Here is a 22,824-nt window from a genome sequence, read left to right on the forward strand (position 1 = left end):
GCTCAAGATGAGCTCCATCCAAACAAGGACTAGGACTCGGCCGTTAAAAGGCACGGACACGGACACAGGCCATCACACAGATACACCTCAAAACATTACATCAGGGAGTTCCCCTGTGGCCCAGTGGGTTAAGGATCTGGCGTTGTCACTGCAGTGGTACGGGTTCCTGCTATGGCGCGGGTTCTATCCCTGACCCAGGAACCTCCCAATGCCAGGGGCTGGGCTGAAACCAAACATTAGACCAGGTGAAAGAAAGCAGACCCAAGAAACAGGGTATGAGTCCATTTATAGGAAAGGTTCAGAATCGAGAAACCTGCGGAGACGGCGCCTAGATTCGTGCTGTTGAGGGCAGGGGGGGATGGAGGAGGCAGGAATGACAGCCAACGGTTCGGGGTTTCTTTTGGGATGATGACAAGGTTCTAAAATCGACCGTGGAGTTGACTGCCTAACGGCGATGCCCTGGAGGCCGTTGGGCTGTATACTTTCAAGTGGTAAATTGCAGGGGATATGGATTAGATCTCAGTGAAGCTTTGGAAAATCAAAAAAATAAATGAAATAAAGTTTCAAAAGACTTAGCTTGCGTGGTCACGCCCCAGACTCTAAGACACCCCCCAGGCGCTCATCGCCCTCTTGATGAGCGGACATGAACTTAGGGTTCCTGGCGACCCACCCCAAGGTCCTGTCGGCATGTATGAAAGTGGGGTCCCTCTCCTCTCTGTGACCAGCAGCCCTCACTCTCCTTGGGCATAAGCAGTGTTCGAGCCCTCTGGGGTGCTTGCAGCTCCACACCCCCTGCAGCCCAGGGTTCCCAGAACCTAGCTAGGTGCCATCCAGGAGATACTCAGGGGGGTGCTGTGTCCCCCTCCACAGTGGGCAGGTTCCTGCCTCATGCCGGGACCAGGGCTCTGCCCATAGGAGTGGAATGGCCTTGCCTGGGGAGGACAGCCAACTGGTCGACCCAGAGGCAGCGCCTACCAGCAAAGACTGGCCCTGGCCTCAAGGATCATCCTTCTTGTTCTTTGGCTTCTCACTTTGCTGGAAGCAGAGGCCCGGGAGGAAGGACGCCCCTGCTCAACCTCGGACCCCCAGCCTGTTGGGGGACGAAGGGCCTGGTGTCCAGGCTGAGGCAGGTGGAGGTTCCAATTGTTTTAGCTCCCAGCTGTGTGACCTCAGACAAGTCTCTTCATGTCTCTGAGCCTCCATTTCTCATTGCTAAGGCGGGGCGGGGCTGAACAGGGCTGCCCTTTGGGTTTCAGGGCCTACTGGCCTGGAGCTGGCCCACTGCAGGCCAGGCCTCTCTCCCTGGCTCTTGGGGGTTAATCAGTGTGAGTCTGGGGCCTGGAGCCGGCACTACATCCGATAGTCAGGCCAGCGGGCAGGCCGGGCCCACCCGCAGAAGACAGCTCTCTGGCCCTCCCCTCCCCTCACTGAGCTCCCTCTCCAGGGGAAGGGGCTGGAGGGGTGGGAGGCCTGGACCTAAGCGGGGTCACAGGGGGTCACCAAGTACCACAGAGGACTGGGGGAGGGGTCTGGGGATGAGGGGACCCAGAGCACGCATCCCAGAACTGGCGGGGAGACGGGCTGGGGCCAGGCCCGAGGGTGTCCAGGCTGGGGTCTGGAAGAGACCAATTAGTCAAACAACTGCAGTGACCATTTGGAAGCAATTAACAGGATCACTGTTGCCACAGGACACACCCCCCACCTGGTTCCGGGTCGAGGGGGAGGTCGCCGGGCGTGGGTTGTGGCTGCATCAGCCGAGCCCAGCCCCGATGCTGTGAATGAGATCTCTGACCTGCCTGGAGGATTCCAGGAAATCGAGCACCCGTCCCTTCCCTCGTCTGGGCCCAGTGTCCGAAGGCCTGGCAGCCCAGTGGCATCCAGAGCCCAGGTTTGCTGGAGTGTCCAGGGTGCTCCCTGGCTGGAAAAGATGGATGCTGGGGAGATTTTAATGAAGAGAAGCCTCCGTGGGACGGGCCACAAAGGAGGGAGAGGCTGTGGCCCTGGGGGCTGGGGCTGCAGGCAGGTGGGCAGGCGCCCCAACACTAACAGAGGATGGGGCTTCCACAGGTCCTGGTGCAGGGGGTGGGGGCTGCAGCCAGCAGCTTTGGGTTTTAGACACCCCCTCTGACGTCAGGCTGGGGGCTCTGGCCAGGGCCCAGGAGCTTTGCTGCCTCGGAAAAGGCCCCGTAACAAGAATGCCTGTGGTGAGCTGCTGGAAGGGACCTGGGGTGTGGGGCCGCCTGTCCCAGCAACACGGCTGTTAGCAGTGCCCTAGTTCGTTCCCAGAGGCATCTCGGTTTGCATAATAAACCGTGGTCTCCTGTCGATGGGCTGCTCTGTGCCCATATGGCGATGGGACTTTTCCAAGGGGACTTCCATTGAGTTTCTCTCGCCACATTGGAGGCATTTCATACACAAGGAGCCAGCATCGCAGAGAGGTGATGCTACATGGCCAAGGTCACAGGTCTAGGAAGCAGCTGAGCCATTCATTCATTCTTTCATTCATTTATTCAGGGAGTTGGCACTGAAGGGTTATGTGGGGCAGGCACTGGCTGGAAGCCGAGGGTACAAGGAGAAACCAAGCCAGCAGAACGTCTGCCCGCCTGACCTCTCACCCCCCCTTAGAACCCTGCTCTCAGCAGCACCCCCTCCAGTTTTAGATCTGGGGGCATTGAAACTGGTCCCAGGCCATGGTCAGGGCCCCAGAGCTGGAGCAGGAAGGAGGCTGCAAGCCCAGCGCTTTTCCTCAGTTGGATTTTTCTGGCTCCTCCCCTCTTCCCGAGGGGACCTCCAGAAGAGGAGGCTGAGGCTCGTCCAGGAAAGGGGGGTCCAAAATGCTGCCCTCTCCCAGGCCCAGGCGATCACTTTTGCTTTCAGGCACTCTTGCTCTCTGAATTCTGTTCTCTCCCCTCCCCGTCCTTAACTTTTGCTCGCTCTCCGTCTGGAACGCTGTAGCTCTTCTCGTCTCTTCTCCACACTGCCTCGGGAGGTAGCTGACCCTCAGCAGCAGGACAAACGGGGTTTAGGGCACCTACAGGCCTGATTGGGGCTCTCCAGGGTTCTCCACGGAAGTTCAAGCAGCCCCGGGCCCGTTTCCATGGGTGCAGCCCCAGGGGTCAAGTCCTCCTCTTGGCTTCATCCTCAAGGGCTGCCTAGGGACTGTCATTTGTCCCTTGTAAAGCAGGCTCCATCATTCAGGGGCTCTAGCAATTGATGGCCAGGTCTTTAGACTCTTCTGGGCTCTGACTAGACAGACCCTGGCCAGAAGCCACCTCCCCTGGGACAGGGGTACTGCGTGATGGCCCAGCGGGGGTCCAGGGCCCTGGAGGCATTGAGCATGCTGGGTGGGCTCCCTGAGGAGACCCCACCCAAGGACATATCTCAGGGAGGTGTGCTAGCTCCTGCTGCTCAACAGAGGACCTGGTGCCCTCACACGCGCCCCTCCCCTGGGAAGGACCTAGTTTCCAATTCTTGATGCAGAGAAAAGGGATGGGGGGAGGAGATGCTGGCTCACCTGGCTCACCTTGGCCAGAGCCAAGACTACGGGACCTTATAGTCGTTCCTCTCACGCCCCCCCCCCCCCGCAAATGCCCTTGCTTGAGCCTAGGTGTCAGTATCAGGCTGGCTGCTGGCTTGGAGGCGGGGGCGCTGAGGAGGGGGGGAGGGGGGGAGCTGAGGCCAGGGGAACAACAGAAAGACAGCAGGATGTGGCTATTCCCAACACTGTATCCGCAGCCCCACTTCCCTGGCCCCCAGGGGAGAGGGCCCCATGCCATCTACACCGCCACTCTGCACCCGCCAGGCGGCGGCGGGCCGGGGGGGTGGGGGGGGTCCACCCGCCTTTGCCACGCTTCTCTCATCTCCCTTCTCTGTGGCCACCAGGCTGCCCACTTTTCTCTGGGCACCACTGCCCGGCTCTCTTGGTCTCCACCTCTGCTTCTCAGTCTCGCTCCTTTCCAGCGCGGTGCCTCCTGTTCTCTGAGATCTTGCTCCCTGTCTTGCTCTGTGTATCTGTCTCTCTTGCTCTCTCCGGCTCCCTGCCTCTGTGTCCCTTTCTCTGGCTCTCTTGTCCCTCCTCCTGTCTCCTCTCTGGCCCGCTGCTGGGATAGGATCCTCTCTCCAAGCGCAAACCTGTCCTTCCCGGTCCACCCGACTGGGGTGCGCGACCGGATACAGCCCCTCGCGGCGCCCAGGACAGCGTCCTGGCTCCAGCGAGGAGCCCCGGGCACAGTCAGAACCGCGGGGTCCCCCACGCGCGCCCGCGCCCGGGGCCCTCCCCTCTGCGGTGCCCCGTGGCCGCCTTCATTATGCGCCGCCTTTCATGGGCGTTTGTCAGCGCGACTTCCCCGCAAGTTGTTTTCGCGGACATCAGCCATCGGCGGCCTTCCCATTGTGCCAGCGGATTGATGGGGGGCGGGAGGGGGTGACAGGGCCTGGGGCGGCCGCCTCGAGGCCTCGGTCTATAATTTTCGGAGGCATAATTGGTCTGGGGGAGGGGGCGGGGAGGGGCGGGGAAGGGACCTTTCAGAGCCCGGAGGGCGCGCGGGGGCGCGGGGCGCGCGGCGGAGCGGAGCCGCGGCTCGACGGCGGCGCACTGGGGGCTAAGCGTGCGCGGGCGGCGCCCGGCCCGAACCCCGCGCCCCGCGGGGCTCCGCACCCGCCCAGCCAGCCTCCCGCCCCTCCCGCGCCTCCGCCTGGGGACCACGTCGGCCTTTTGTTGCCGCACCGTCTTTTCTTTCAGCTCTTTGCCCAGCAACGGAAATTTCACCCGATCCTGGGTGAAAATTAAAGGATCTCGCTCGCTCGCTCGCTATCTCTCCCCCTCCCTCCCTCCCCGCCCCTCCCCTGCCCTCCCCTCCCCCCACTCCGCGGAGCCCGAGTCGGCACCGCCAGGCGCGGGAGCCGGCTCCGAGCACCTCGCCGGGGCTCCGCTGCCGTCTCTTCTTCCATGGGCGCCGCGCTCGCCTGCAGCCGCCGCCGCCGCGGGGCGGGCGCGATGCCACGATGGGCCTGATCTGGCTCCTGCTGCTCAGCCTGCTGGAGCCCGGCTGGCCGGCCGCGGGCCCCGGGGCGCGGCTGCGGCGCGATGCGGGCGGCCGAGGCGGCGTCTACGAGCACCTCGGCGGGGCGCCCCGGCGCCGCAAGCTCTACTGCGCCACCAAGTACCACCTCCAGCTGCACCCGAGCGGCCGCGTCAACGGCAGCCTAGAGAACAGCGTCTACAGTGAGTGTCCAGCCCCCGAGGCGCCGCGCGGCCCCCCCCCCCCGGGGAGGAGCGATGCCCAGGAGGGGTCGGTGCGCGAAGAGTGCCCGGGAAAGCGCACCACTTCTGCAGCCAGAGGGAGACCGCCGGGGTCCCCTAGTCTCCTCGTCCTAAATGGGGGCGGGGGAAGGGCGGGTCACGTCCGAAGAGGGCTCGGGCGGCGGCTGTCCACTGTCGGGCCAGCTGGCCCGGTCGTCTGCCACCTCCCCGCCCCGCCCGCTCGTCCGAGGAGGGACGCGGTAGGTGGCCCCGGGGCCTCCCCGCTCGGCTGGGTTCCGCGGCCCTGACAAGTTTGAGCCCTTTGGGTTTTTCGGAGAAAAGGAGCTGGACAAGGCGTTTTTCATCCTCTTTATTGTTTTGACGACTTCTCCTCCTCCTGCCGACCCCGGGGCGCCCGGCCATCCCCTCTGCCCTCCCGGCTCGCCGCCGCCCTGCGCCGCCTTTGCGCAGAAGTCGCTCTCGCGGAGAAAGCGGGGCTCCCGAGAGGCGGCCGCGCGGGTAGAGAATCGTGTCCCCAGGCTGCAGAGCGACAGGCAGCGGGGGAGTCCGACCCAGGGTGGGGGACCACGACTTGCGCGCTAGGAACTCGCAGGGGTGTCTGCCTGGATCTGGGGGCGCAGATACCCTTTGATCCCGCCCCGCAGCCACGACCCGCTCCCGGACCGCGCTCGAGCCGGAGTCGCGCGAGGCTCCAAGGTTTGGCTCCTCTGGCTGCGGGTACCTGGGCTGTCGCCGGGCCCTCCTTCGGGAGCGCAAAGCCGGAGGTGGGGGTGGGAGTGGGGTAGGACTCCTGGCCGCTGGGCTCGGTGGAGAGCGGGAGGCCAGAGCTCGGGACCAGGCAGGAACTCAGTGGGGAGCGTGGGCGTGTGGCTAGGAGACCCACGCTCTGCTCCCGCCCCGGGCGGAGGAAACGGTGCGGTGGATTCAAGGCGGCGGCGGGAATACGCTGCCTGCTCAGGAAAGCTGCAGCCCTGCGAGGGCGTCTTCGGAAGACGCGCCGGGAGCCGCGCGGTGAGGGCCAAATGTTCCCGGGGGCGCCCCGGCGCCCAGGACGGGGCTGCGGGGGCGCCTGTGCTATAGCCTCCTAGCGACACCTCGGGTCTCCCCAAATCCAGTCTCCCCCTCGGAGTGGCAGAGCATCCAAACTCTTGATGCAACCAAGGCGGGCAGCCCGGAGGCAGAGGAGGGCGCGCGCCCGCAGCCGCCCCTGTCGAGCATCCAGACGCGCCCTTCTCTGGTCCTCAGGCGGGCGCCGCGGAATCCCCCTGCCCGAATCTCACGGGAGCGGGAGCGAGAGGCGCGCATTCTTCACGCACCCTCGCTCTGGGCAAGCCCCTGGCGGCCCGCGTCTGGGCCTTGTGATCGCTGATGCGCTGGGATCCAGGCGCAAGCCCAAAGGGGCCGGCCCTGGAGGGATGCCCCAGCCACCCCTTGGTGGACAATGGCCCCACCCCCGGCTTTGTTGCAGTCGCCTGAAAAAAGAGGAAAGAAGAAGAAAAAAAAAGGTGCTTTCCAGTCCAAAAAGAAGGCATTAGGGGACACAAAGTTTCTTATAGACATAGGGGAGTGGGTGAGCACAGGTGGCTTCCCTTGTGAGCTCCCAAGTCTAACCAGGCTTCCTGCCAACATCCTGTAACCTGCACTCTGGCCGGAGACTGTTAGTTATCTCCTGCCCAGATCCATTGCCTCAATGTACTGGTGGATTCTATTTTCAACCCACCTCGCTAAGGGCCCAGCTCTCTCTCCCCGACCTCCACTGGCTTTCCGGGGCCGGCAGTGACCTGGGGAGCCCAGATGCTGGCCTCTGCTGTGAGGATTTGAACGCTGGATCAAACACCTGCGTTGTAGTCTTGGGCGAGTCAGTCTCGGCTTGCTTGTCTGTCCTTGGAACTAGCTGGCCTGGTGGTTGCGAGGCTCCGAGGGGCTCTGCGTCCTCCACAGAGTCAGCATGGAGAAGTGTTAGTTTTATTTACTATTTTCCTCCAAGTTTGAATAATCCTCCTTGCAGAAGCCTTCCCTCCTGCTCCTCCTGTGGCTCCCCCCCCCCCACCAGGGGTTTCCCCCTCTCCTGAACTTCCAAAGGCACCACCCTGGGGCCTCTGCTGCCTTCACCACCCCTACGCCCTCCCCAAGCTGGACTTGGCTTTGGGCACGACCAGGTGGCATTCAGCCTTCACCTCTGGGCTCCGTGGGAGACAGAGAGAGTGACGAGCCTTCCCAACTCTTCCTAGGTATTCTGGAGATAACAGCGGTGGAAGTGGGCATTGTGGCCATCAAGGGGCTATTCTCCGGACGCTACCTGGCCATGAACAAGAGGGGACGGCTCTACGCTTCGGTGAGTCCGGTCTTTCATGTCCAGAGGCACAGATGGAGCAGCCCTCTCCCTTGAGCGTCCCCTCTGAGGACAGAAGGGACGGGGCAGTAGAATGCTCTGACCAGGGACGTGCAGGACCTGAGCTGGGGCCAGAACCCCGGGACCTATGGCTTCTCACCCAGGACTCTGATGGCTACTTTAGTTAGCAGCGGCTGCAGGCTGGGCGGTCGATGTGTCCTGTGTTCTCTGGTGCTGTCGGGTTAGTCTGCGTTCCTCCAGGGGTTTTGTGGTCACCTTCCAGCTAGCTGAGTGCAGAGGAGACATTGTCCTCCAAATTTCTACCAACTTAACTGAACCTTCATGAGGCTTGGGATGGAACAAACGTGTGCATTGGGCAAAAGCTCTTGGGTGCCCTGCCCAGGCTTTCCTGGGAGGGAGGACGGGCAGGGGAGGGGAAGCAGGGCACGGCACAGTCAGACCTTCCCAAGGGTGGAAAGGCAAGAGCTTAGTTCATGCGAGGGAACCTAGAGGAAGGGAGATGGACCCAGGTCCCAGGCACACAGGTTTGGAACCCATTTCCACCTGGGGATCCACAACAAAAAGGGTCCTGTGCCTGCCTGGGCATTGGCAGTGTCCCACTTCCAAGGGCAGGGGATACAGGGATACTTGGAGTAAAATACATGTACGAGGAAATTTGCTGCCTCCAACAAGTCATTACATGCAGTCCAGCTGATACTCCGCCAGCAATGAGAGGTTTTCCATGCACATGCCCCGTAGACGGCACAGCCAAGGACCATCTCTGTGCCCCTGGCATTGCCCGTTCATGTGCATTTGCAGGGGAAATACACCCACATTTCCCTGCTGCTCTGAGGTCGGGCAAAGCGCGGGCAAGAGTTGCAGGGAATGGAATTCCCACTGTGGCACGGGGGGTTAAGAATCAGACTGCAGCAGTTTGGGTCACTGCCAAGGCATGGGCTTGATACCCGACCCGGTGCAGTGGGTTAAAGGATCCAGCATTGCTGCAGCTGTGGTGTAGGTCACAGCTGCAGCTTTGGATTCAACCCCTGGTCCAGGAACTTTCCCACACCACGGGTGTGGCTTAAAAACAATTGCAGGGACATCTTCCTTTAAGGAAACCATTTTGCCGCGGCTTTTCCACAGCTTTGCTAAAGGAAAAATGCAGAAGTTGGAATCTCGCCCTTTGTTTTCCGTGGCCCAGGGGCCACTTAACGGAAGCCGTGTCTGAGAGGAGGGACTCCTGGGTGCCCAGCCTCTAGACACTGCAAACACCAGTTGTGGTTTACAAGGCTGGGCCCTTAGCTCGGGGTCTGCTCTGACTTTTCCTTGAGTGGACGGTGCCTTTCCAGCCCTCTCTGGCCCTGTGCCCCTGGTGCCAAGTGAGCAGAACTGAATTTCTGTTCCCGAAATGGTCTCAGACCACCCACGTTTGCTCCCCTCCCTTATGGAGGGGATGCCTGCTCCGCCTGCAGTGATGGTGCAGAGAGGGGCAGGTTCACACCGGGCAAGTTCACAGCGGGGGCAGGTAGGGCTGCCTCAGGAGGGGATGCCTCAAGCCTCTGCCATCTCTTGTATGGGACACCCAGGACCAGGACAAAGCATGCCCTGGGGGGTCCCAGAGGGACAGAAATCTCCCTGTGGTGTCTGTCCCTGAGCCTGACAGCAATGGCCTTGGAGACAGAGGAGGAGAGGCTCTTGGCCCACCTGGGAGAGCCAGGAGGTCTAACTGGATGGTAGGGAACCTTCTAGAGCACCTGGCAGGGAAGATCTCACCGCTTCACAGGCAGCCTGGGAGGTGCGGTAGCCCGGGTGCCATCCCTGCCACCTGCCGCTCCTTGTCTCCATCCTGGGCACCACCCATTTGCCTGCTAGTGCTGGTCCCACTGCCCTGCTTCTCGGCTGTCTCAGGTCCCTGGTCTTGGCCGTCACCTTGCTCCTCATCTACTCTGTGGGTCCGTGGCCACTGCACCCTCACAGCCCCCAATTCCAGCTCTGACCTCCCTTCTGAGTTATAGATTCCCCCCAAAATGTCCTGCAGCTCAGAGACCCCTGGAAGAGGGCAGCACACCTCAACTGAACTCAGCAGCTCCCCGACTCCTGTGCCATGATCATGAGCCACTCATTCAAGCCCAGGGTCAGCTGGGAGCCATGGAAGACCTTTCCTTCCCCCTCAGCCCCACACTCAGTTCCTCTCCAGGTCCTTGAAGATACCTTCTGAATATCTCTCTTCAGTCCCCACCTCCCTCTGCCCTGTCCCTGTGGCCAGTGCCCCTGTAACCCAGGTCCTCATCACCTCCTGGCTGGACTGTCACAACAGCCTTGGGTCCCAGCCACTGGCTTTCAGGGTCTTCCTCCTCCAGCCCATTCACCTTCCCTCCATCCCGCCTGTCTCCTTCCCTTCATCCAGCCACCCCGTCCATCCGTCCACCTCTATCCGTCCGTCTCTCCACTTATCCTTCCGTCCATCCATCCGCCTGGCATTCATTCTTCCATTCGTCAGTGTCCTGGGCATTTACCGTGGGTCACTCTCTGCTGGGTATATACTTAGCAGTCTTCCTAAACTGCACATCCAGGCATGGAGGAGCCACCAGGACTTCCCCGCCACCCACGAGTTATCACCCGGATTCCTTAGCTCAGCCCACGGAGGAGTGACCCAGACCACCTCTGCTCCCACCTCCCACCATCACTCCATAGGCCATGCCCCCACGCCAGGCTCAGGGCCCCTCCATTCTCCAGAGCAAGCCCTGCTGCCCACCCTTCCCTGCCTTCCCCAGGCAGGTGCTGTCACGGCCAGGAGTGCTCCTGCCCCAAAGTGTCCACTAGAAAATGTTGTCCTCTCCCTAGTGACTCTCTCCAAATCTCACCTCCTTGGGAAGGTGTGTGCCCTCCCTGGGCAACCCCTGCGGGTCCCCACCCCCACCCCGCCCCCCACCCAGCTTGTCTGGAGCATCTCCCAGCACAGGCAAACCTGGGAAGGAAGAGCAGCCTCCTGGGTCGGGACCTGAAAGCAACAAGGAGAATTTCGGCAGGTGGAGCCTGGGATCGGGTGACTCTGGGTGTGACCCATGTGAAGCAAAGGGCCTGGGGTTCTGGGGTGGGACAGCAGGGACAGGACGGGCATTGGGAACCATTGTCAAAGGAGTCTGTGATGCCTTTTTCCCAGGTCATCTCAAGCCCCCCCACCCAGGGACCCCTACAAGGTACAAACACGTGCTGTGCCAGCCCAGATCCCCTTCTGTAGGGCCTGAGTCTCTCCCCTTTGGGGACCCCAGGACTGTGCCCCTTCAATTGTTCTCAAGTGTCCCTAGCAAAGAGCAAGCTCACCAGAACTCCTGGGCTAGAGGGCTTAGCCTGGGGAATGTACCTTCCCTGGGACAGAGGGGCCGCAGAGTTTCTCAGAGAACCTTTATCAGGAAAGTGGTGGGGGAGGGGTAGGACAGTAAAGCCATATGCCCCACGGTGGGGGAGGGGGAGGGGCAGCTCTGCCCTGCCCCCACCACTCAGCCCAGCCCGACCCACAGTGTGCAGGGGGTGGGCACAGGCCATAATGGCATCGGCTCCCGCTGTGATCTGGGGTCTGGCCCCACACCTGGGCCTCAGTCTCCCCATCTAGAAGGTCTGGAAGCTGGCCTTGGGCAGCAGCAATGCCACTCATACCCAAGGACCCCTGGGCATCCTCGAGGGGCCAGAGAGTGGGGGGGGGTCGCGGGGACAGCCACCCCCAATTCAGCCGAAGCTCTCTGCCCCGCCACTGGGCTCCCCTGTCACCGGGAAGAGATGCTGGGCGTCTTCTTGCTGAGGTCCCTCTGGGTCACGTGCTGCCCAATTCTGGGTCTGGTCCCAAATGGCCTGTGACCTCTGAGGATGGGCCTGTGGCTCCATGGGCCACCCACGCTGAGTAGCTGCCCTCCTTCCCTGCAGATGGAGACAGACCGGGACTCCTCTGCGCTTGTCCGTGGCCAGTCCGGGGAGGGAAAGCCAGTCCCTCTGCCCTGAGCCCCAGCCCTGTCCTTGGCCCAGCATGGGGAGGGGAGCACTGTGGGGGTGGCCCTTGGCATGCCCGCCCACCTACAGCTGGGACCGAAGCCTCAGCTGGGTTGGCATGAGGCAAACCTGCCCCTCCCGCACCCCGACCCCGACTGGAGAGCCCCCGCAGCAGCCCCTGGGGGACACCGGTGAAAGAGCCTTTGGTCCTGAGTTTGCACCTTTGTCCCTTCGAGGGGGCGGGGACCCCCATCCGCCACCCTGTCCCAGGCGGACACACACCCCTGCCAAGAGACATGCCCCACGGTGCTTCCCTCCCAGCCTCATCCTGGTGGCCTCTGCGCCCCTGACCGTGACCCCCCCCCCGCCCCTCAGGAGAGCTACAACGCCGAGTGCGAGTTCGTGGAACGCATCCACGAGCTGGGCTACAACACCTACGCCTCCCGGCTGTACCGCACGGTGCCCGGTGGACGCGGGGCCCAGCGCCAGCCCATCGCCGAGAGACTGTGGTACGTGTCGGTGAACGGCAAGGGCCGGCCCCGCAGGGGCTTCAAGACGCGCCGCACGCAGAAGTCCTCGCTGTTCCTGCCGCGCGTGCTGGACCACAAGGACCACGAGATGGTGCGGCTGCTCCAGGGCTCGGCCGGGTTCCGCGGTGGCCTGTCCAGGCCACCCGGCAGGGCCGCCCAACCCAGGCAGCGGCGGCAGCCACAGCGGGGGCGGCAGCAGGGCCGGGGAGGCCGAGCTTAGCCCCGGCCCCTGGGGAGCCGAGGCCTGGAGGGTCCTGGCCCCACGGCTGGGCTCGGGGCTCCCGCCATCTGGTTGGAGGGTGTGGACCAGCCGACGGATGCCTCGTGTCCATGATCAAAGCTGACCCTGTGCACCCAGGGGTCCACTCCAGACTCTTCCCTGCCCCACCCCTTCCCACGCCAGGCTGGCTGCCCTTTCCAGGGCCAATGGAACACGTACTCAACCCTCCCTGCTTCTCTCAAACAAGGATCGCTTTGGAGCTAGGGGCCCGAGTTGTGGCTCAGAGGGAGCTGCTTTCAACCAAGACTGGGGGTTTAGGTTGGCCAGGAATGCCCTTCACGGAAGCTCCCCCTGAGGCCCAGAGTCCCAGTCTAGGATGCATCTCCCGGGGGTACCACTGTGGGACCGCGGGGGTCGGGGGGTGCTCAAAACATGAAAGTATTTTATTCCACTGTTATTTAACAGACGATGATGCAGCCTGAGGACACACTTGCAGTTTAACGCGAACGTCTTTGCTTGTGATGATGGCAGAGTCTGTGCCAAATCCATGTTTGAAGATGTAAGATTGTGTTCTGAGAAACTGGTCTAAAGACGCGTTTTAATCCCCTGGTTTTGAAAGTTATATCTTTGCACACCAAGAGATGGTTTGCATCGATGAAAAGAAGAGGATAATGCATGTGTGTGTGTGTGTGTCAATTCCCCTGAGTGTCTGCACGCGCCCACGTGTGTTTGTAAATTTCCTTGTGTGTGTGTGTGTGTGTGTTTTTCTGGTTGTGCGCCGATAGGCACACGTGTGGAGAGAGGACGAGAGATTTACTTTGCTTAGAAATCCAAAAACCCCTCCATCGTGAAGCCGTGGTCGTCTCCGTGGAGACATTGGAGCGTCGCAGCTGCAGGCCTGGGAGTTCCGTCCTCGCTCCCCCCACCAGGGCCTTGGGCAGTCCTGCCTTTGCCTGAGGCTCAGAGAGGTGCTGTGGACTCGCTGGAATCCACAGCCCGTAGGTGGCCAAACAGCTGCCTTGCCTGCCCGCCCCCCACACCTGCTCCCCCAACAATGGCAGTGGGCGGGGTCACCTGGGCGGGCCCACAGGGCACCTCAGCCCCGCCGAGGGGTGTGGCCTGGGCTTGTGCCCGCAGGGGACCTCGGCGCTCTGCCCCGCCCCCGGAGTTCACCCACACTAGCCGAACACACAGGGAGCCCAGCTCAGCCCCGGCACCTGCGCAACGACGTGTGGAAATCTTGGCTGCCGGGTATGAGGACAAGGATGCTGTTCCCTGCCACCAGCCCCCTGGGCGAGTCAGGTTCCCGGGAACTGTCCCTCCGCCCCATCCCCCACCTCCAGCCAGAGGATGCAGCATCCACGCTGGGCTTCCCTCTTGAGCTTTGCGGATTATCCGGAACGAGCCGAGCCGAGCAGGTGCTACCTTCGGTCCGTTTTGCAGATGAGCATACCGCGACTCAGCAGGTCAACGCGTCCCGCATGTCTTTGGGGGGGTGCCGCGCCCCCCGGGACTCTCTGCTTCCCCAGGAACAGACAGTCCCTGGAGGAGGTGGAGGGAGAGGTTTGGGGGTCGTGGCGAATTTTGCAAACTCGTTAGGCAAGAGAATGTGTGTCTCCCGCAGCTGACAGGCTGCTCTTGGCTCAGTTGTGACCCCTCTGCAGGCTGAGAAGCTTCATCTGGGGCAGCGGTCGGGAGGGAGTTACTGGCTGAATGGCGGCGTCCCGCCAAGGCACATATTGAAGTCTTAGCCGTACCTGCTGGGTACCTTGGGATGTGGCCTCATGTGGGAATAGGGTGGTGCCAGATGGAACCAAGCTAGGGTGGGGCCATGCTGGAGCCCCGTGAGCCCTGCTCCAGTGGGACTGTGTCCTTGTAGGAAGAGGACCCACGAGGGCGGCCTCTTGCACAGGGTCAAGGCCAAGTGGAGATGAGGGCAGAGGCTGGGTGGAGCATCCACACACCAAGGAAGACAGAGATGGCCCAAGTTCGAGGAGAGGCCTGGACAAGATGCCCCGTCACAGACAGTCCTCAGGGGGGGCTCTCCCTGCCCCCGCCTTGATCTTGGACTTCCAGCCCCCAGGATCAGGAGACCACACGTTTCTGTCGGTGAAGCCGCCAGGTCTGCGGTGCTGTTATAGCCACCGGAGCAAGTCCATACAGTGGGCGGGGGCCTGCCTGCCCAGCCACTCAGGTGGCCTCAGGGGAGGGGCCCTGCTTCTGATGAACAAGGGGAGACGGTACCCCCAGGCTGAAGGCACGGGCTAGTCAGGAAGGGTTCGGGGGCACCAGCCTGTGGGGTCCACCATGCTGCCAACACCAGGCCCATCTAACATGGGCTTGGGGGGTCTTGGGGTGCTGAGGATGGGGCCACAGAGGGGTCTCACAAGTGTCCCATCCCTCCGAAAACACCAGCTTTCTGTGGGTTTTGTTTGTTTGTTTGTTTGTTTTTCTTTTGTCTTTCTAGGGTCACACCTGCAGCATGTGGAGGTTCCCAGGCTAGGGGCTGAATCAGAGCTGTAGCCACCAGCCTACACCACAACCACAGCAACGCGGGATCCGAGCCGTGTCTGTGACCTACACCACAGCTCATGGCAACGCCGGATCCTTAACCCACTGAGCGAGGCCAGGGATTGAGCCCGTGTCGCCATAGATACTAGTTGGGTTTGTTAGCGCTGAGCCACAACAAACGGGACTGCAGATTTTTGTGTTTTAAGCAATGCAAATGAGTCCTGAAGAGAAGCAGCACTTAGCATCAGTTTGAAAGCACCTAAGTAAATGCAGTGGAATCCAGCCCCCAGTGTCCAGGTCGCTAACAGCTGCTCTGTCCCTGGGACTTCGGGGAGACCTTACACCCGAGAGTACTTTGTGGGGGGCTCACACTGTGTGGCAAGGGCCACAGACACACCCATCTCCTAGGTGGGGACACTGAGGCGTGATTTGCCCCATGGCACCTGGTACCTGGGAGGGAGCTGAGGACCAGCCAGCTGCCAGGGCTTCTGGGCCCAAATCCAGTTCATGGGGAAGGTGGCTTTGCCTCTGTCCTGCTGCACTCGGCCTCTGGACACGCACCTGTCCCCAGGAGGCCCAGGCACCCTGCTGGACGGGGCCCTTCCCCCAATGCAGGGAGCGAGGTCCACCCACTCAGAGCCACCGGCCGCCCTGGCTTCCCTCTGTCCAGTTGGCACATTTGCAGGACACTGATGCTGGTGGGGTTCTGCCCCAGGCGACATTCCAGCCTGGCACCTCTGGCCACATCCTCGTCCACACCCGAGTTTTATTCCTCCTCCCATTGCTCTGTCCAGCCCGCCAGGCCCTCCCAGTCCACCGCCAGGCGCTATGCGGATGGCTGCCTCTCTCCTTCATGGAACATCAAGTCCTCATGGGGGAGGGGCTGTGGGCTGCGCACAGGAGGGGGGGAGCAGGTGGGCTCCCCGGAAAAGGAAACCAGGAAGGGGGGTGGAGCCTGGTGACCCCAATATCCTTTGGTGTTTGGCCTGGACCCTCCTGCTTAGCCCTGGAGTGGCAGAAGCTGGAGACTGGGCCCCCATCTCCTGCTCCGTGAAACTGAGGCCACCGAAGCTAGGACAGGGCCTTCCAGAGGCTCCAGGAGTAGCAGGCTCCCTCCATCACCCCACCTGCCTGGCCAAGGGGGGAGAGGCAGAAGAGGAAGCAGGGAGGGGCATGGACGGGTCTGTGTCTTTGGGGGTCTCTGGGACTTTGGGTCAAGAACCTGCAACAGCAGGACCATACAATGGGCAGATGCTGTGGAGAACAGGGCAATCGTTCCTTGAAAAGCAAAGCATAGAACAGGCTTGTGGTCCAGCAACCCCACCTCTGGGTGCAGGTTCCATGGGAGGGAAAGCAGGATGCCAGCGGGTATCTGCACACTTCAGTGCCCAGCAGCTGTAATCCAATCAGCAAAAGGTGGAAGTAGCCGTGTGCATCGGTGGATGAATGGATGAGCAGAACGGGGTCCATTCCTATGTGGAATATTATTCAGCCCTGAAGAAGATGGAAATTCTGCCACAGGCTATAGCGAGGATGAAACTGGAGGACATGATGCTCCATGAAAGAAGCGAGGCAGAAAGGGACACATCCTGCAGGCGGTCCCCAGTGTAGTTAAATCCATGGGGACAGGAAGTTGACAGTGGGGGCCGGGGGAGGGGAATGGGGAGTGAGTATTTCATGGGGACAGAGTCTGCGTTTGGGATGACGAAAAAGTACTGAGAACAGACAGTGATGACAGTGACATAGGATGGTGAATATATTTCACGCCACAAAATTGTACACTTAAAAGTAGATGAAATGGTTGAAAAAAAAATCAAATCAAAAGTAGCTTCAGTGCCTTGATTTCGGGATCCTGATAATACCTGTCTTATTGTCCTTCCGGCCAAAGGTCAATACCTGAAAGGAGCAACAGAGGTGTTCAATAAACAGTGCTGAATAAATTGAAAAGAAATCTTTAGGGTGTGGCCAGCTGGTCGCCCCTGCCTGGCCAGAGCTAAAGGGAGAGGTGGCCGGCTGGCCTTGGAGGCCGTGAGCCGTTCTGCACACCCAGGCCTGCTCCGCTCACTGCCTAAGTGAGGCCAGCACACCAAGCACCCCCTGCAGGCCCCTGAGCCCTGGCCTGGGACCCCCGCTTGTCCCTCTCTGCCTCTGCTGGGCAAGGGAGGATGGTCCCTGGGTGACGACCAACTTCAGCTGCTGGCAGCGGCCCTTTGAACCCCATGGCAGCTTCAAAGGGGACTAAGGGACACCAAAAGGGGGGTCTATAATTAGTGCCCGCCCATCAGGGGGCAACCTCGGCTGGGCCACATTCCAGGGCAGAGCCAGATATAGCCCCGGAGCTGAACCCCAGGCTCTCTGGGCTGCACTGGAGTGCCCCAGGGGTCAGGGGTGGGCAGCCAGTGCCTGCAGCAGGGCCACCCCTCCACCTCGGAATGGTACCTGGGAGATGGACTTCTGAGTGGGAAGAGAGGCAGCCCACTGATCCAAACATGGCCTCGGCCACTTCTGCCATCCCAACCACTGGTGGCGAGAGCCCAGGATAAGCTCTGCCTCCCTGCAGCCTCCATCTCCCCATCTGTCAAACGGGCTCCCACTTAAGGTTCCTCTGAGAAGACACAGACAGTGACTGGCCCATAAAAATAGCTGCAGAGCTGTGAGCAGGTGGAAGAGAGGGCCGGGCACTGCAATTTCCAGCGAGATCTGGGAGATGCACCGAGAACGAAGCCGGCCTCCCCAAGGTGCCTGTTGGACGGTGCTCTTCTCTGACAGGCTCAAAGGTGAGGGATGGAGGGAAAGTCTTGTGGGCGGACAGACGGGGAGTGTTGATGGCAAGGCAGGGACTCCTAAGAAACCCCACGGCTTGGCCAGGCTGATCTCAAGATGGAAATTTCAAACATTCATTTATCATCACCGATAAGTAAGTACATGTATCTGCCTTTTGCACAGTTCAGGATACTGGCACTGTAATTCTCCATCCATCCATCTGTTTGTCTACCTATTCATCCATCTCTCCAACCATCCATCCATCCACCCATCTATCCATCCATCCATTCAAACATCCATCCATCCACCTATTCCTCCATCCACATCTCCATCCATCCACCTATCCATCTATTTATTTACCCATTTACCCATCCTTTTATCCATCCATCCATCCATCCATTTATTTACCCGTTTCCCCATCCTTTTACCCATCCGTCCATCTCTCCATTCATTCACCCAGCCATCCACTCACCCACCATCCATCCATTGAGCGTGCATCAGCCAAATGCCAGGTCCTCTGCTGGGCCGGGCAGTTAAACAGCTAAAACAGCCTACCCTTATCCATCAGAAGCCTGCAGCCCCACAGGACACAGCTCTAAAGTAAGTGGGTCGGGAGCAGTGACCTAGAGAAATTCAGGAAAAACTGGGGCAGCTCCAGTTAGGACCATGAGACACACCATCAGTCAGGACCCCTTTCTTGAAAGCTGGTACCTTGTGGCCAGTTAGCCACCATCTAGATGACAACCTGACAATATCCCCATCCACCGCCCTTTGGAGCCACCCTGGGACATGCAGGGGTCAAGACGGAAGGGCTGGGGGCATGGAGGTGGGAGATGGGGTAGAGAAAGAAGTGGCCTCACAGCAAAGGGCTTGGAGTCTGGCCGACCTGGGACCTGGGTCTCCATTGAGGCCAGCCCAATCTTGATGCTTCATTGACAGGTTGTGAGGCCAGGCAAGGTGCTCTTACTCTCTCCAAGCCTCAGTCCCCTCCTCTGTGAAATGGGCACAATAATGATGGTGATGTCACAGGGCTGCCTTGAAGATTCAGTGCAGTTTAGGGGTAGAGGCTGGTGCCTGGCACACAGTTGGCAGGGCTCTTAGGTCAGCTTAGGTGTTGTCACCACCTGCCCTGGCCCGGGTCGAAAGCAGCCGTGATGAGAATCATGCAAATCTCCCCCTTGCAGTTCCTTGGTGGTGCATCTGGTTTAAGGATCCAGCGCTGTCACTGCCATGGCTTGGGTCAGCGCTGTGGTGCAGGTTCCATCCCTGGCCTGAGAAGGTCCCTACGCTGTGGGCGTGGCCAAAAAAAAAAAAGAAGAAAAGAAAAGAAAATCTCCCCCTGTCCCCGCAATGAGCACTGACTCAAGGCTAGACGGTCAGTGGGAGATAGGGGTTCTGTCTCCATCTGCTCCGTGCGGAATCTGACACCCAGAGTGGATGCGGAACATGGGCAAGGGGGCAAAGCTGGCCAGTGGGGGCTGGGGAGGCCTGCCCCCCCCCCACAGAGAGAGAGTCCTTGCCAGGCGAGGCTGCCTGGATGGAGAGAGGGCACCATCCCTGGAGTCCCTGGGGATGCTGGCTGAACACGTGCAGGGAAGACCTGCCCCACCCAATGATTCAGAGGACTGGGTTCTTTTTCTTTACAAGTTAATCCTCTTTGACCCCTGCCTCTGCGAACTCTCACCGCGCAAGCTCAAAACCTTGCCTCAGAAGAGCAGCCCGAACCTCTCAGCCTGCAGCTGGTTTTTGCAACAAGGCTGTCACCTCACCAGGATGCTCTTCTAGCCTCTCCCTGCCTCCCACATCCTGGGTTATTCCTCGCTTTGTGGGTACCAGGCTCTTCCCTGCCACAGGACCTTTCGCATGCTCCTGTCTGGGAATATTCTTCTCTCATTTCTTCACCTGACTGGCTCCTTTTTTTGGTTTGTTTTTTAATCTTTTCAGGGCTGCACCTGTGGCATATGGAAGTTCCCAGGCTAGGGGTCAAGTTGCCCCCTAGCCACTGGCCTACACCACAGCCATAGGAACGAGCTGCGTCTGCGACATACACCACAGCTCATGGCAACGCCAGATCCTTAACCCACTGAGCGAGGCCAGGGATTGAACCTGCATCCTCACAGATACCAGTGTCAGATTCATTTCCGCTGCACCACAGTGGGAACTCCCTGACGGGCTCTGTTTTTGATTTTCACTTCTCAGAGTGTCACTTCCTCAAAAAGACCTTCTGTGGCTATCCTATCCAAAATCAGGGTGCCTTCTCATTTTTTCTCACAGTGCCTTGTTATTTTCATTCACGGAACTAGACACAATCTCTAAGCATCCAGTGAATTGTACACTCACTGCTGGTTCCCCATCCATCACCCCCACCTGAGGGGTGAGGCACCCGGCCTGTTTATCCACCAATAGAGCCAGTCACTCCCTGAACTTCTGGCCCACCCCCTCAGGGGCTTGGGATAGGAAGCTCTGGGGTCCATGCCCATGGGATGGCCAGGGTCCAGGGCATGTGGGTAGAACCCTGCCAGAGTCTGCCACATCCTGTCATCACTGGTACAGGTGAGGAAACTGCGGCTCAGAGAGATTAAGCAATTTCCTTAAGGTCACACAGCCAGGGAAGGGCAGGCCAAGGCTGGTCCCAAGGTCTCTTGGCTTCCAGTGCTTGTACTACGACCCTACCTGGTCCTCAACGACAGGCAGGACATTGAGGAGAGGGCACGATGGTGCCGCCGCTTTGGCCAACAGTCTGGCCGCTCTTTACAATGTTAAACACAGCAATTCCGCTCTCAGGAATGTACCCAAGGGAATTGAAAATACACGTCCACACAAAGACCACATGAGTCAAAGAATGGAAATAATTCCTGTCTCCATTACCTGATGGGTGGATAATCAAAGTATCATATCCACACAATGAAATCGTCATTGGCTAACAAACGGAAGGGTAGTCTGGGAAACACTACAACATAAAGGAAGCCTGGAGATGTTATGCTAAGCGCCGGAAGTCAGACACAGAAAGCCACGTACTTATGACTTCATTTATACGAAATGTTCTGAATTGTAAATCCATGGAGACAACTGATGGTTGCCAGGGGCTGGAGGGAGCTGAAGGAAGGAGGGAAACTGATCATGGCTATGAGGTTTCTTTTTGGGGTGATGGGAATATTTTAACACTGACGTGGTGGTGGCCGTTCACCACAGTACAAAGCCATTGGATTGTACACCTGACATGGGGATACGGTCCAATTTCAACAAATTTGATTGACGCAGCCAGGGCTGCAAGACTTCCTGTGAGAATGGGACTGGCGGGGCCCTCCTAAGCTTTGGGGACAAGAGGGGAACCCGAGGTGGGGGTTGCGTTGCTCCAAGTGGCCTGGGAGGGTGCCCCTGACCGCAGTACCACTGCCCACCAGCAGGTGGCAGTGACCTTGGTGACAAGCCCCAGGGGGGCCCAGCTGACCGAGGACCGCAGGGTCTGCTCAAGCCTGGTGGGTGACAGTGGTGCCTAGGCTGGTGACATGTCTGCAGCACTTGTTGGGCCACACCCTGGGGCAGGCGGTCGGGGAGCAGTGGGCATCAGTTCAGGACCAACTAAACCTGGGAGAATGACGGGACCATGCCCGGCGCCCCCAATGTGCCACCTGGGATGATGCAGAGGGCAGAGGGCCCCTACCCCAGATGCAAGCGCCAGGGCAAGGCAAGGAGCAGGTGGTGGGTCTGGGTCCTGGGCAGGGTATACAGCAGGTGCCCACTGTTGCTGGCAGGAGACATAGGGCTGCTCCCCCTGCTGAAAAGGTGTTTATCTGTGCAAGCTGACAGTGGTGATGATGGCAGAGCAGAGGGGGAGGAGGAAGAGAAACAAGAGAAGCACCTGCCCATGTTGCTTTGATTGATCTGCGTCTCGGCTCTGAGTTGGGTTCTAATTCTCTCCCTGTGTTAGACCAGGAGCCAAGGCTCGGAGAAGGGAGGCTGCTTGCTCAAGGTCACACAGCTTCACAGCTTCCAAGGGTTGAAGCCTACATTCAAACCCAGCCACCTGGCTCCAGAACGCTGCTTGGGCTCAGGTGGTCTTCAAAGAGGGCTGGAGGTGTTCCCTGGTGGCTCCGCAGGTTAAGGATCTTGTGTTGTACTGATATGGCTTGGGTCACTGCTATGGCATGTGTTCGATCCTTGGCCTGGGAACTGCCTCATGCCACGCGGGTACCTCCAGAAAAGGGGGGGTTCAATTTCACATTTTTGTCCTAAGGTCTTTGATTTAAACCAATGCTTCTTGAAATGGGGTCGCCTGACCTGGGATTTGGCTAGAAATGCATTTCTGAGGAGGGGCCTGGCACTCTGTGTGTTAACCAGCTCTCCAGGTGATGTACTGGGCTTCAGGTCACCCACATGTGTTAAGTTAGCACATAGAGCACTGTGTCATGAGCTGCGGGCTTTCCACGTACCCTCACATGGGATTCTCCCAGTGACTCTGCAAGGTTGGCTGTTACAACCCCCATTTTACAAATGGGGAGACTGAGGCTCTGGGTAAAGCCCCAAGTCCCTAAGGGTGAGGCATGAGCTTAGACAGAAAGCTGGGTCTGAGTGGTTTCTCTGTCGGCTGCCCTGGGGAGAGATGATGGCCCTGGGGGACACAGCCGGCCCCCTACCAAAATGCATACTCTCTCTCTCTGCGGGCTAGAGGGCAGGTGGAGAGCTGGGCAAAGAAGTGCTCCCTCCTTCCAGGTATGTGGTCTTGGGAAAGTCATTGCCACTGAAATACATGCACCATTGTCTGGGGCCACCTCGGGCCCTCTGCTGGAAGGAGATTGGCTGAAGTGGGAGGGATCACAGTTCCCTCACGGCTCACCAGTACCTGGTCTGGGGCATCTCTGGCCCTGTCAGGATCAGCTTGGGTCCTGCCAGGGCACATCCCTGCACCCCCACCTCAAGGTTGCTTTTGGAACCAAATGGATTTGGATTCATAGCTCATCTTGGCCTCAGTTAAGTCTTCCAGAGTATCTGTTTTCCATCTATATGTTAGTTAGCCCAGCTAAAAGGGTCAGAAAACTCAAGATAAGTCTACTTTAAACGAGATAAAAATGTACATTTCTCATGTAATGCAGGTCCAGGATAAGGAGGCTGCTTCACATTCATCAGGGACTCTGCTTCCTCCCATCTTTTCCCTTGACAGTCATCATAGAGTTCTTTGACCTCATGATACAAAATGGCTGCTTGGGCTCCAGCCATCACA

General features: G+C 59.6%; 1 protein-coding gene across 1 annotated transcript; it reads left to right on the forward strand.

Moving 5' to 3' along the window:
- Positions 5,005 to 12,329, forward strand: FGF3 (fibroblast growth factor 3). Its single transcript, XM_003122421.2, has 3 exons — positions 5,005 to 5,224; positions 7,495 to 7,598; positions 11,955 to 12,329. The coding sequence occupies exons 1-3, from the start codon at positions 5,005 to 5,007 to the stop codon at positions 12,327 to 12,329; spliced, it is 699 nt and encodes a 232-aa protein (XP_003122469.2).

The sequence above is a fragment of the Sus scrofa genome, chromosome 2 (genome assembly GCF_000003025.6).
Source record: "Sus scrofa isolate TJ Tabasco breed Duroc chromosome 2, Sscrofa11.1, whole genome shotgun sequence".
Classification (NCBI taxonomy): domain Eukaryota; kingdom Metazoa; phylum Chordata; class Mammalia; order Artiodactyla; family Suidae; genus Sus; species Sus scrofa.